This window comes from Mus caroli, unplaced genomic scaffold (genome assembly GCF_978045245.1).
Source record: "Mus caroli unplaced genomic scaffold, Mus_caroli_1 scaffold_1, whole genome shotgun sequence".
NCBI classification, from domain to species: domain Eukaryota; kingdom Metazoa; phylum Chordata; class Mammalia; order Rodentia; family Muridae; genus Mus; species Mus caroli.
The window spans coordinates 43,302,070-43,315,920 of record NW_028227256.1 but is presented as its reverse complement, the minus strand read 5'-3'; the positions used below and the strand labels follow the sequence as shown (position 1 = coordinate 43,315,920).

General features: G+C 39.4%; 1 protein-coding gene across 1 annotated transcript in view; it reads right to left on the bottom strand.

Moving 5' to 3' along the window:
• LOC110287785 (dynein axonemal heavy chain 7) overlaps window positions 1–13,851 on the bottom strand; it is a 280,721-nt gene that overhangs the window by 87,907 nt on the left and 178,963 nt on the right. The window contains exon 47 of the mRNA XM_085832216.1: window positions 10,269–10,432. Coding sequence (XP_085688342.1) covers window positions 10,269–10,432 — 164 coding nt within the window. The remainder of the gene's footprint in view (window positions 1–10,268; window positions 10,433–13,851) is intronic.

Sequence of the window (13,851 nt, the reverse complement as noted above, 5' to 3'; positions counted from 1 at the left end):
CTAGTGTATCCTCGCTCAAGCTTCTTTTTGGAGGCACTCAGAGCTATCAGTTTTCCTCCAAGGAGTGTTTGCACTGTGTCCCATAAATTTTGGTATGTTGTAGCTTCATTTTCTTTAAACTCTAAAAAGTCTTTAATTTTATTCTTTATTTCTTCCTTTACCAAGTTATCTTCGAGGCTCTTCCTCACTTTCTCCTCTATAAGTTTCACTCTCTCTGGTTTTATGTGGAGTTCTTTCATCCACTTAGATTTAAGCTTTGTACAAGTAGAGTGTTGTTCAGCTTCCATGTCAATGTTGGCTTTCTATGATTTATGCTGTTATTGAAGACCAGCCTTAGTCTGTGTTGATCTGATAGGACACATTGGATTCTTTCAGTATTTTGTTCAGCTTCCATGTCAATGTTGGCTTTCTATGATTTATGCTGTTATTGAAGATCAGCCTTAGTCTGTGTTGATCTGATAGGACACATTGGATTCTTTCAGTATTTTTGTATCTGCTGAGGCCTGTTTGGTGACCGATTATATGGTCAATTTTGGAGAAGCTACCATGAGGTGCTGAGAAGAAGGTATATTCTTTTTTGTCTTAGGATGAAATGTTCTATAGATATCAATTAAATCTATTTGGTTAGTAACTTCTGTTAGTTTCACAGTGTCTATGTTTAATTTCTGTTTCTATAATCTGTCCATTGTTGAGAGTGAAGTGTTGAATTCTCCCACTATTATTGTGTGAGGTGTAATGTGTGCTTTTAGTTTTAGCAAATTTTCTTTAATGAATGTGGATGTACTTGCATTTGAAGTATAGATGTTCAGAATTAAGAGTTCAACTTGGTAAATTTTACCTTTGATGAGTAAGAAGTGTCCCTCCTTATCTTTTTTGAGAACTTAAGGTTGAACATCGATTTTATTCAATATTAGAAAGGCTACTCCAGCTTTTTTCTTGGGCTCATTTGCTTGTAAAATTGTTTTCCAGCCCTTTACTCTAAGGTAGTGTCTGTTTTTGTCCCTGAGGTGGGTTTCCTGTATGCAGCAAAAAGTTGGGTCCTGTTTACATAACCATTCTGTTAGTCTATGTCTTTTTATTTGGGAATTGACTCCATTGATATTAAGAGATAGTAAGGAAAAGTCATTGCTACTTCCTGTTATTTTTGTTCCTAGAGTTGGAATTCTGTTCATGTGGCTATTTCCATTAGGTTTGCTGAAAGATTACTTTCTTGCTTTTTCTCAAGCTTAGTTTCCCTCTTTGTGTTGAAGTTTTCCCTTTATTATTCTTTAAAGGCCTGGATTTGTGGAAATATATTGTGTTAATTTGGTTTTATCATGGAATACCTTGGTTTCTCCACCTATGGTAATTGAGAGTTTTGTTGGGTATAGTAGCCTGGGCTGGCATTTGTGATCTCTTAAGAGTCTGTGTGACATCCACCCAGGATCTTCTGGCTTTCATAGTCTCTGGGGAGAAGTAAGGTGTAATTCTGATAGGTCTGCCTTTATATGGTATTTGACCTTTTTCCCTTAATGCTTTTAATATTCTTTCTTTTTGTGCATTTGGTGGCCTTTATCTACACAAAGAATAAACAGGACAAGAAAGAAATTAGGGAAACAACACCCTTCACAATAACCAGAAAAAAATATAAAATGCCTTGGTATGACTCTAACTAAGGAAGTGAAAGATCTGAATGACAAGAACTTCAAGTCTCAGAAGAAAGAAATCAAAGAGATCTCAGAAGATGGAAGGATCTCCTATGCTCATGAATTGGCAGGATCAATATAGTAAAAATGACTGTCTTGCCAAAAGCAATCTACAGATTCAATGCATTCCCCATCGAAATTCCAACTCAATTCTTCAAAAAATTAGAAAGGGCAATTGACAAATTCATATGGAATAACAAAATAACCTAGGATAGCAACAACTCTTCTCAATGATAAAAGAACCTCCAGTGGAATCATGCTTGACCTAAAGCTGTACTACAGAGCAAAGGTGATCAAAACTGCATGGTACTGGTACAGTGAAAGACAGGTAGATCAATGGAATAGAATTGAAGACCCAGAAATGAACCCACACACCTAAGGTCACTTCATCTTTTTTTTTGGGGGGGGGTATTTATTTCATTAACATTTCCAATGCTATCCCAAAAATCTCCCACACACTCCGCCACCATTTCCCCCACCAACACACTCACAATTCTTGGCCCTGGCGTTCTCCTGTACTGAGGCATATAAAGTTTGCAAGACCAATGGGCCTCTCTTTCCACTGATGGCAACTAGGCCATCTTCTGATTCATATGCAGCTAGAGACACAAGCTCCAGAGGGGGAGGGGGTTCTGGTTAGCTCATATTGTTGTTCCACCTATAGAATTGCAGATCACTTTAGCTCCTTAGGTACTTTCTCTAGCTCCTCCATTGGGGGCCCTGTGATCTATCCAATAGAGGACTGGGAATATCCACTTCTGTGTTTGCTAGGCCCCGGCATCGTCTCACAAGAGACAGCTATATCAGGGTCCTTTCAGCAAAATCTTGCTAGCATATGCAATGGTGTCAGCGTTTGGAAGCTGATTATGGGATGGATCCCGGGATATGGCAATCTCTAGATGTTCCATCCTTTCGTCTCAGCTCCAAACTTTGTCTCTGTAACTCTTTCCATGGGTGTTTTGTTCCCAATTCTAAGAAGGGGCAAAGTGTCCACACTTTGGTCTTCATTCTTCTTGAGTTTCATGCATTTAGCAAATTGTATCTTATATCTTGGGTATTCTAGGTTTCTGGGCTAATATCCACTTATCAGTGAGTACATATAGTATGAATCATTTTGTTATTGGGTTACCTCACTCAGGATGATGCCCTCCAGGTCCATCCATTTGCCTAGGAATTTCATAAATTCATTCTTTTTAATAGCTGAGTAGTACTCCATTGTGTAAATATACCATATTTTCTGTATCCAATCCTCTGTTGAGGGGCATCTGGGTTCTTTCCAGCTTTTGGCTATTATAAATAAGGCTGCTATGAACATAGTGGACTATGTGTCCTTTTTACCGTTTGGGACATCTTCTGGATATATGCCCAGGAGAGGTATTGCTGGATTCTCCGGTTGTACTATGTCCAATTTTCTAAGGAACCGCCAGACTGATTTCCAGAGGGGTTGTACAAGCTTGCAATCCCACAAACAATGGAGGAGTGTTCCTCTTTCTCCACATCCTCGCCAGCATCTGCTGTCACCTGAATTTTTGATCTTAGCCATTCTGACTGGTGTGAGGTGGAATCTCAGGGTTGTTTTGATTTGCATTTCCCTGATGATTAAGGATGTTGAACATTTTTTCAGGTGCCTCTCTGCCATTTGGTATTCCTCAGGTGAGAATTCTTTTTTCATTTCTGAGCCCCATTTTTTAATGGGGTTATTTGATTTTCTGGAGTCCACCTTCTTGAGTTCTTTATATATATATTGGAATTTAGTCCCCTATCTGATTTAGGATAGGTAAAGAACCTTTCCCAATCTGTTGGTGGTCTTTTTGTCTTATTGACGGTGTCTTTTGCCTTGCAGAAGCTTTGCAGTTTCATGAGGTCCCATTTGTCAATTCTTGATCTTACAGCGCAAGCCATGGCTGTTCTATTCAGGAACGTTTCCCTTGTGCCCATATCTTCAAGGCTTTTCCCCACTTTATCCTCTATAAGTTTCAGTGTCTCTGGTTTTATGTGAAGTTCCTTGATCCACTTAGATTTGACCTGAGTACAAGGAGATAGGAATGGACCGATTTGCATTCTTCTACATGATAACAACCAGTTGTGCCATTACCATTTGTTGAAAATGCTGTCTTTCTTCCACTGGATGGTTTTAGCTCCCTTGTCGAAGATCAAGTGTCCATAGGTGTGTGGGTTCATTTCTGGGTCTTCAATTCTATTCCATTGGTCTCCTTGTCTGTCACTGTACCAGTACCATGCAGTTTTGTTTTTGTTTTTGTTTTTTTTTTTTTTTTTTTTTTTTTTTTTTTTTTTTTTTTTTAATCACAATTGCTCTATAGGAAAGCTTTAGGTCAGGCATGGTGATTCCACCAGAGGTTCTTTTATCATTCAGAAGAGTTTTTGCTATCCTAGGTTTTTTGTTATTCCAGATGAATTTGCAGATTGCTCTTTCTAATTCGTTGAAGAATTGAATTGGAATTTTGATAGGGATTGCATTGAGTCTGTAGATTGCTTTTGGCAAGATAGCAATTTTTACTATTATCGATCCTGCCAATCCATGGACATGGGAGATCTTACCATCTTCTGAGATCTTCTTTAATTTCTTTCTTCAGAGATTGAAGTTCTTATCATACTGATCTTTCACTTCCCTAGTTAGAGTCACGCCAAGGTATTTTATATTATTTGTGACTATTGAGAAGGGTGCTGTTTCCCTAATTTCTTTCTCAGCCTGTTTATCCTTTGGGTACAGAAAGGCCATTGACTTGTTTGAGATAATTTTATATCCAGCTACTTCACTGAAGCTGTTTATCAGGCTTAGAAATTCTCTGGTGGAATTTTTAGGATCACTTATATATACTATCATATCATCTGCAAAAAGTGATATTTTGACTTCTTCCTTTCCAGTTTGTATCCCCTTGATTTCCTTTTGTTGTCGAATTGCTCTGTCTAGGATTTCAAGTACAATGTTGACTAGGTAGGGAAAAAGTGGGCAGCCTTGTCTAGTCCCTGATTTTAGTGGGATTTCTTCCAGCTTCTCACCATTTATTTTGATGTTGCCTACTGGTTTGCTAGAGATTGCTTTTATCATGGTTAGGTATGGGCCTTGAATTCCTGATCTTTCCAAGACTTTTATAATGAATGGGTGTTGGATTTTGTCAAATACTTTCTCCACATGTAAGGAGATGATCATGTGGTTTTTGTATTTGACTTTGTTTATATAATGGATACATTGATGGATTTCCATATATTGAACCATCCCTGCATCCCTGGCATGAAACCTACTTGGTCAGGATGGATGATTGTTTTGATGTGTTCTTGGATTCGGTTAGCGAGAATTTTATTGAGGATTTTTGCATTGATATTCATAAGGGAAATTGGTCTGAAGTTCTCTATCTTTGTTGGGTCTTTTTGTGGTTTAGGCATCAGAGTAATTGTGGCTTCACAGAATGAGTTGGGTAGAGTACATTCTGTTTCTATTTTGTGGAATATTTTGTGAAGAACTGGGATTAGATCTTCTTTGAAGGTCTGATAGAACTCGGCACTAAACCCATCTGGTCCTGAGCTTTTTTTGTTGGGAGACTATTAATGACTGCCTCTATTTCTTTAGGGGATATAGGACTGTTTAGATCATTAACCTGATCTTGATTTAACTTTGGTACTTGGTATCTGTCTAGAAACTTATACATTTCATCCACGTTCTCCAGTTTTGTTTTGTATAGCCTTTTGTAGAAAGATGTGATGGTATTTTGGATTTCTTCAGGATCTGTTGTTATGTCTCCCTTTTCTTTTCTGATTTTGTTAATTAGGATGCTTTCCCTGTGCCCTCTAGTGAGTCTGGCTAAGGGTTTATCTATCTTGTTGATTTTCTCAAAGAACCAGCTCCTCCTCGTTTGGTTGATTCTTTGAATAGTTGTTCTTGTTTCCACTTGGTTCATTTCGCCCCTGAGTTTGATTAACTCCTGCAGTCTACTCCTCTTGGGTGAATTTGCTTCCTTTTGTTGCAGAGCTTTTGGTGTGTTGTCAAGCTGCTAATGTGTGCTCTCTCTAGTTTCTTTTTGGAGGCACTCAGAGCTATGAGTTTTCCTCTTAGAAATGCTTTCATTATGTCCCATAAGTTTGGGTATGTTGTGGCTTCATTTTCATTAAACTCCAAAATGTCCTTAATTTCTTTCTTTATTCCTTTGTTGACCAAGGTATCATTGAGAAGAGTGTTGTTCAGTTTCCACGTGAATGTTGGCTTTCTATTATTTATTTTGTTATTGAAGATCAGCCTTAGTCCATGGTGAACTGATGGGATGCATGGGACAATTTCAATATTTTTGTATCTCTTGAGGCTTGTTTTGTGACCAATTATGTGCTCAATTTTGGAGAAGGTCCTGTGAGGTGCTGAGAAGAAGGTATATCCTTTTGTTTTAGGATAAAGTGTTCTGTAGATATCTGTTAGATCCATTTGTTTCATAACTTCTGTTAGTTTCACTGTGTCCCTGTTTAGTTTCTGTTTCCATGATCTGTCCATTGTTGAAAGTGGTGTGTTGAAGTCTCCCACTATTATTGTGTGAGTTGCAATGTGTGCTTTGAGCTTTACTAAAGTTTCTTTAATGAATGTGGCTGCCCTAGTATTTGGAACATAGATATTCAGAATTGAGGGTTCCTCTTGGAAGATTTTACATTTGATGAGTAAGAAGTGCCCCACTTTTTTTTTTTTTTGATGACTTTGGGTTGGAAGCCAACTTTATTAGATATTAGAATGGCTACTCCAGCTCGTTTCTTTAGACCATTTGGTTGGAAAATTGTTTTCCATCCTTTCATTCTGAGGTACTGTCTATCTTTTTCCCTGAGTTTCCTATAAGCAGCAAAATGTTGGGTCCTGTTTGTGTAGCCAGTCTGTTAGTCTATGTCTTTTTATTGGGGAGTTGATTCCATTGATATTAAGAGATATTAAGGAAAAGTAATTGTTGCTTCCAATTATTTTTGTTGTTAAAGTTGGCATTCTGTTCTTGTGGCTGTCTTACGTTTGTTGAGGGATTACCTTCTTGCTTTTTCTAGGACATGGTTTCTGTCCTTGTATTGGTTATTTTCTCTTATTATCCTTTGAATGGCGGGATTCGTGTTAAGATAATGTGTGAATTTGGTTTTGTCATGGAATACTTTTGTTTCTCCTTCTAAGGTAATTGAAAGTTTGGCTGGGAATAATAGCCTGGGTTGGCATTTATGTTCTGTTAGTGTCTGTATAACATCTGTCCAGGATCTTCTGGCTTTCATAGTCTCTGGTCAAAAATCTGGTGTAATTCTGATAGGCTTGCCTTTATATGTTACTTGACCTTTTTCCCTTACTGCTTTTAATATTCTATCTTTATTTAGTGCATTTGTTGTTCTGATTATTATGTGTGGGGAGGAATTTCTTTTCTGGTCCAGTCTATTTGGAGTTCTGTAGGCTTCTTGTATGTTCATGGGCATCTCTTTCTTTAGATTTGGGAAGTTTTCTTGTATAATTTTGTTGAAGATGTTTGCTGGTCCTTTGAGTTGAAATCTTCATTCTCATCTACTCCTATTATCCATAGGTTTGGTCTTCTCATTGTGTCATGGATTTCCTACATGTTTTGAGTTAGGATCTTTTTGCATTTTCCATTTTCTTTTATTGTTGTGCTGATGTTCTCTATGGAATCTTCTGCACCTGAGATTCTCTCTTCCATCTCTTGTATTCTGCTATATCTATGTTCCAGATTTCTTTTCTAGGGTGTCTATTTTCAGCATTGCCTCACTTTGGGTTTTCTTTATTGTGTCTACTTCCCTTTTTAGGTCTTGGATGGTTTTATTCAATTCCATCACCTGTTTGGTCATGTTTTCCTGCAATTCTTTAAGGGATTTTTGTGCTTCCACTTTAAGGTCTTCTACCTGTTTAGCAGTGTTCTCCTGTATTTCTTTAAGTGAGTTATTGAAGTCCTTCTTGATATCCTCTACCATCATCATGAGATATGCTTTTAAATCCAGGTCTAGCTTTTCGGGTGTTTTGGGGTGCCCTGGACTGGGCAAGGTTGGAGTGCTGGGTTCTCATGATGGTGAGTGGCCTTGGTTTGTATTAGTAAAATTCTTACATTTACCTTTTGCTATCTGGTAATCTCTTGAGTTGTTGTTATAGTTGTCTCTGGTTAGAGATTGTTCCTCTCGTGATTCTGTTATCCTCTACCAGCAGACCTGGGAGACTAGCTCTCTCCTCTGAGTTTCAGTGGTCAGATCACTCTCTGAAGGCAAGCTCTCCTCTTACAGGGAACGTGCACAGATATCTGGCATTCAGTCCTCCCTCCTGGCCAAAGATGAAGGCCCAAAACAGGACCTGTCCCAAAAACTGTGTTGCTTCGGCCTGTCACAGAAGCTGTTAGCTTCTGTAGTCCACACTCTCACCTGCACAGACTAGTCTCAGAGGGATCCGGGAACCAAGATGGCTCCCCCCGGTACTCCTGCAAAGCCCTCCCGGGCAGGGTGGGCACCTATCCTCTGGCAGGGATGGTGCTCGGATATCTGTAGTCCCCCCAAAAGGGGCTGCCTCAGAAGCTCTGTGGCTCCCGCCTCTCCCAGAAGCTGTTATCTTCTGTAGTCCACACTCTCATCTGTGCAGACTACTCTTGGCAGAGTCCCGGAACCAAGATGTCTCCCGCTGATGGTCAGGCAAAGTCCTCCTGGGCCGGGCAGACACCTATCCTCTGGCCGGGAAGGTGCACTTCATCTTTTACAAGGGAGCTAAAAGCATCCAGTGTAAAGAAGACAGCATTTTCAACAAATGGTGCTGGTACAACTGGCGCCTATTATTTAGATAAATGGGAATTGATCCATTCTTATCTTTCTGTACTAAGGTCAAATCCAAGTGGATAAAGGAACTCCACATAAAACCAGAGACACTGAAACTCATAGAGGAGAAAGTGGGGAAAAGCCCTGATGATATGGGCAAAGGTGAAAAATTCATGAACAGAACAGCAATGGCTTTTGCTGTAAGATCAAGAATTGACAAATGGGAGTGCATAAAATTGCAAAGACAATGTCACTAAGACAAAAAGGCCACCAACAGATTGGGAAAGGATCTTTACCTATCCTAAATCAGATAGGGGACTACTATCCAATATATATAAAGAACTAAAGAAGATGGACTCCAGAAAATCAAATAACCCCATTAAAAAAGGGGTATAGAGCTAAACAAAGAATTCTCAACTGAGGAATACAGAATGGCTGAGAAGCACCTGAGAAAAATGTTCAACACCCTTAATCATCAGGGAAATACAAATCAAAACAACCCTGAGATTCTACCTTACACCATTCAGAATGGCAAAGATCAAAAATTCAGGTGATAGCAGATGCTGGCGAGAATGTGGAGAAAGAGAGACACTCCTCCATTTCTGGTGGGATTGAAAGTTGGTACAACCACTGTGGAAATAAGTCTGGCAGTTCTTCAGAAAATTAAACATAGTACTTCTGGAAGATTCAGTAATTCCTCTCCCATATACCCAGACGATGTTTCAACTTTTAATAAGGACACATGCTCCACTATATTTACAGCAGCCTTATTTATAATAGCCAGAAGCTGGAAAGAACCCAGATGCCCAACAGAGAAATAGATACAGAAAATGTGGTACATTTACACAATGGAGTACTACTCAGCAATTAAAATCAATGAATTCATGAAATTCTTAGGCAAAAGGATGCATCTGGAGGATATCATCCTGAGTGAGGTAACCCAATCACAAAAGAACACTCATGGAATGCACTCACTGATAAGTGGATATTAGTCCCAAAACTTAGAATATCCAAGATACAATTTGAAAAACACATGAAACTCAAGAAGAAGGAAGACCAAAGTGTGGATACTGTGCTCCTTCTTAGAATGGGGAACAAAACACTAATGGAAGGAGTTACAGAGCCAAAGTTCAGAGCTAAGATGGAAAGAAAGACCATCCAGAGACTGTCTCACCCGGGGATCCATTCCATATACAACCACCAAACCCAGACACTATTGCATATGCTGGAAAGGTTTTGATGACAGGACCCTGACATAGCTCTCTCTTATAAGTCTATGTCAATGCCTGGCAAATACAGAAGTGGATGCTATCAGTCATCTATTGGATGGAACACAGAGCCCCTAGTGAAGAATCTAGAGAAAGTACCCAAGGAGCTAAAGGTGTCTGCAACCCTATAGGAGGAACAATGATATAAACTAACCAGTACGGCCCAAAGCTGTGTCTCTAGTTGTATATGTAGCAGAGAATGGCCAATTTGGTCATCAATGGGAGGAGAGTCCCTTGGTATAGTGAAGATCATAATCCCCAATACAGGGGAATGCCAGGGCCAGGAAGCTGGAGTGGATGGGTTGGGAAGCAGGGTCGGGGGGGAGGGTATAGGGGGCTTTGGGGATAGCATTTGAAATGTAAATGAAGAAAATTTCTAATAAAAAAGGAAAAAAACCAGAAAAATTATTTATGCTTAATTAATACAGCTAATTAGCAAACATTTCAATAAATGTTTACTAGATAAAACTATTTTTAAATGTTTGCAAATAAATGTATCTACTAATTAGATAATAAATATCATTTGTGAGAAAAGATTTTTCCTTACATTATAATGATCCCATTATCAATGGAGAAAGAATCAGAGGGTAACCCAGCGATATTCCAAGCTCGAATCGTCACGGCCTCTCCCAGTGTACCCATAAGAGAGTAATCATCGGAGCAGGGAATGTCTCTTTCTTTACACGACTGTGACCACTCCTTGGTTTGATTCTTCAAAATATTCACAAAAAAAAAAAAAATAGAGACATGAGTTGTTGGTCAGTAGCCAAAGGGATACTACCTAAACTATATTTACTGAGAAAATCAACTGCTATTGAAGCTTCACCTTGAACATGATTTGTGCACCAAACTTTTTCCAAATAAAATTATAACAAAGTAAGCTATGTACTGTAATAAGCAATGAGACAAAGCCCAGATGAGCCACATGACAAAGTTAGAATTTTATATCTGGGAAGAACAATTACTGTGTATTTTTCTAAAGTTTAAACTTACAGAATAGTTGACATTCTCTAGCTTAGTTTCATTTCTGTTGCTATGATAAAATCATCAAGCAAAAATTAAGTTAGGGGGAAAATGGATAAATTTTGCTCCCAATTCAATTCAAGGTGGAAGGAACTTAAAGCAACTGGTCATGAAAGACTCCGAGAGGAGCCCCTCGCTCAGGCCTCAGGACAATAGTGGACACCCAAGAACTCACTATAGACCAAGCTTGTTGCAAACCACATGAGGCTTTATTTGGGGAAAGCCAGAGCTCTGGGGACGACTCATATCCCACGCAGGGATAGAGGAGTCGACCTTGAGAGGAAAGAGGTCCCAGTTTTTATAGGCCCTCAGGGGAGAAAGGAGAAGGTGGGAGTAGAGGATTTCCAGATCTAAACAATGTCTATTCTCAAGAAATGGGTATGGGAGGGGTACAAGGGTCTGGTGCAGGTGTATCAACTCAGGATTGGCCGGGCTGTGGTTGCTGGGGAGATTTTCTGACTCTTTCTCAGCAACCAATATCACAAACACCTGGCAATGGGCTTCATCAGTGGGCACATACATGGGTCAAGGAATGGTCAAAACATTGGCAGACACACAAGTTCAAAGAGTGGCCAGAACATTGTGCACCTCTATTTTTCTAAATCAGTGAAGCTAGTTCTGCTAACAGTGACATCTATCTTGGCAATTTCAGGGCTTCAGTGACCTTTTACATTCTGTCAGGATCTTTCAGTCACAGTCACAGGCAAGAGCAGAGTGAGGATGGATGTATGCCTGCCTCTACTGCTCGCCTCATTCTCCTTCAGAACCTACTGTAGGCAATGGTGCTCCCCACATTCCCAGTGGATCATCCCACCTCAACTAATCCAGTTAAGAAAATCCTTCACAGGCATCCTCATGGGCCACCTTGATATAGACAACCCCTAAGTGAGATGTCCTTTGAAAGTGATTATAGATTGTATCAAGTTGACAGTTAAAACCATAATATTTTTCATGCATGTATATTTAAATCATACAGAAAAATACTATATGATTTTTAATACACAACTAAACCTGTGGAATAGGTAGAGGACACAGATAACATTTATTTCTGATTCCCATGTGCTCTATAGGAAGGATCACCTGAAGTATATTGAGTTGTATCAAGGGTCAGGACACATTTTGAATTCTGTCCTATCTACCAGAGACTTGCTCTGTTATGGTGGCCAAAACCCATACTAAATGGTTTACTGAATACTAAAGTTTATACTAACGTTCATGTTCAGGCTACACACTTAAATCTTCAGAAATAGTCAAAGACATGGCTGTGAGGGAAATAGAGACAGGCAAAGAGAGGGTGTCCATAAGCAAAGGGCATGATGCTTGTACCTGTTCTGGGCTAATGAAGATGTCCTGTGTGTGTGCGTGTGGGGTGTTTGTATATGTGCGTGTGCATGTGTGTGTATGTGTGTGCACTTGCACGTGCATGTGTTATGTGTAGATGGTGCTGAGAAGGGTTTGGCTGTCACTACCTTCTCCGATGGGTTCCTGCTGAGTAGGTTGTGTCATTATTCTAGTTTTATACAAAAAGGCCAGGGCAGATTGGGGTGAGTGGCCACTTCATGACCTTAAAAGTTGTTAATATTATTTAGAATGTCCAATATCTCTATTAGCAGTAAAATTACAGGTGATACTGTTTTTTTCATTGCATCCCATCAGTAGTACATAATTTTCAATTAGTCATCTACCGACGATGCTAATTTTCAATCACTTCATTAAAGCCAAGCTTCTGTTTCATAGTTATAGGATTATAATTATGTGTGATTATTGGTCCTTTGGATCTCAGACTGTTACACAAATATACCTGGGTGAGTGAGAACCATAGTTCTCTTATTGCTATGAGTGTGTAACAGGATTTTCACTGGAAGGAGCTGCTGCAGTTGGAGCAACAGTTTATAATACAATAAGTGGGATAGAATGAGCTAGATTTCAAGTACTTCCTGGGAACTGCACATCTGAATAATTCATATGGAGATAACAAGAGGTTTCCCTTGGAAACCTAAATAATTCGAGGGCCATTGTCCTGCAGGAGTGTTTGAACCTAAAAGGGAAATGACTTGGCTCAGGGCTCAGCAAACTGCACAGGAAAACATGGATGCTTTACCCATAATTGAAAACACTGAAGAGAGCAGTTGTAAAATAAAGTTTGCTCTTTGATCCTGTCCATTTGTAGTTAACATTTCAGTCTTTTGTGGAAGACACCTGGTGATGAGGGAAATGCCTCTGATTTTTGTCAAATACTTATTTGTGTTAGTTCATGTCATAAATTCATCTTTTCATATTTTATCCTCTAAGTTATATTACTATGATTTTGGGGGATGTTGAAATTGCCCACAATTTGGCAGTACTCTACCCTGAATTTTTTATCTGTAACCCCCGCCCCTCATGTTCCCATTCTCCTCCGAGCATTTCCTGGTGTTTTCTCTAAGATATATTTGAGGCTCTTTCAGTAACATAAAATAACGAAGCATCAGGTGTGGTGTGATGTGGTATGGTATGGTATGGTATGGTATGGTATGGTATGGTATGGTATGGTGTGGTGTGGTGTGGTGTGGTGTGGTGTGGTATGGTGTGGTGTGGTGTGGTATGGTGTGGTGTAGTGTGGTTTGGCACTTCTAGCTGCCCAAGCAGCAGGTAAGTACCCAATGGGGGCCACTGGGATGCCCAGGGGTATGATTTAATCTAACAGTGATGGGAGTGAGTGCCTGCTAGCATTTCCATTGTTCCAAGTCCCTGTGGGAAGACAGAGTCAAGTGACCATGTTTCTTGTTCCTACTCTCTGTCTCTCTTTCTGACTGGCTTGATGGCTCTGCCTGGCAAATTGTCTCAAGCTTTGTAAGTTTCCTTGTTTAAAGCTGTCACTTGAACTAACCCATCACTAACCACGTTAAATGTTAACGACCTCAGCTAGATATATGATGTTAATGCCCCTACTGAACAAGACTCAAAAGAACAGGCAGAGCTGAAAATTGGAAAGTCATTGCATCTCTATGACCTTAACAAGGTAAACAGAGACCTCCAAAGTGAAAAGGCTAAAATAGAAGCTCCATCTATATGAGGATTTTTTAAAGTTTGTTTTTAAAACCTCAATAGTCAAAGAAACCATAATG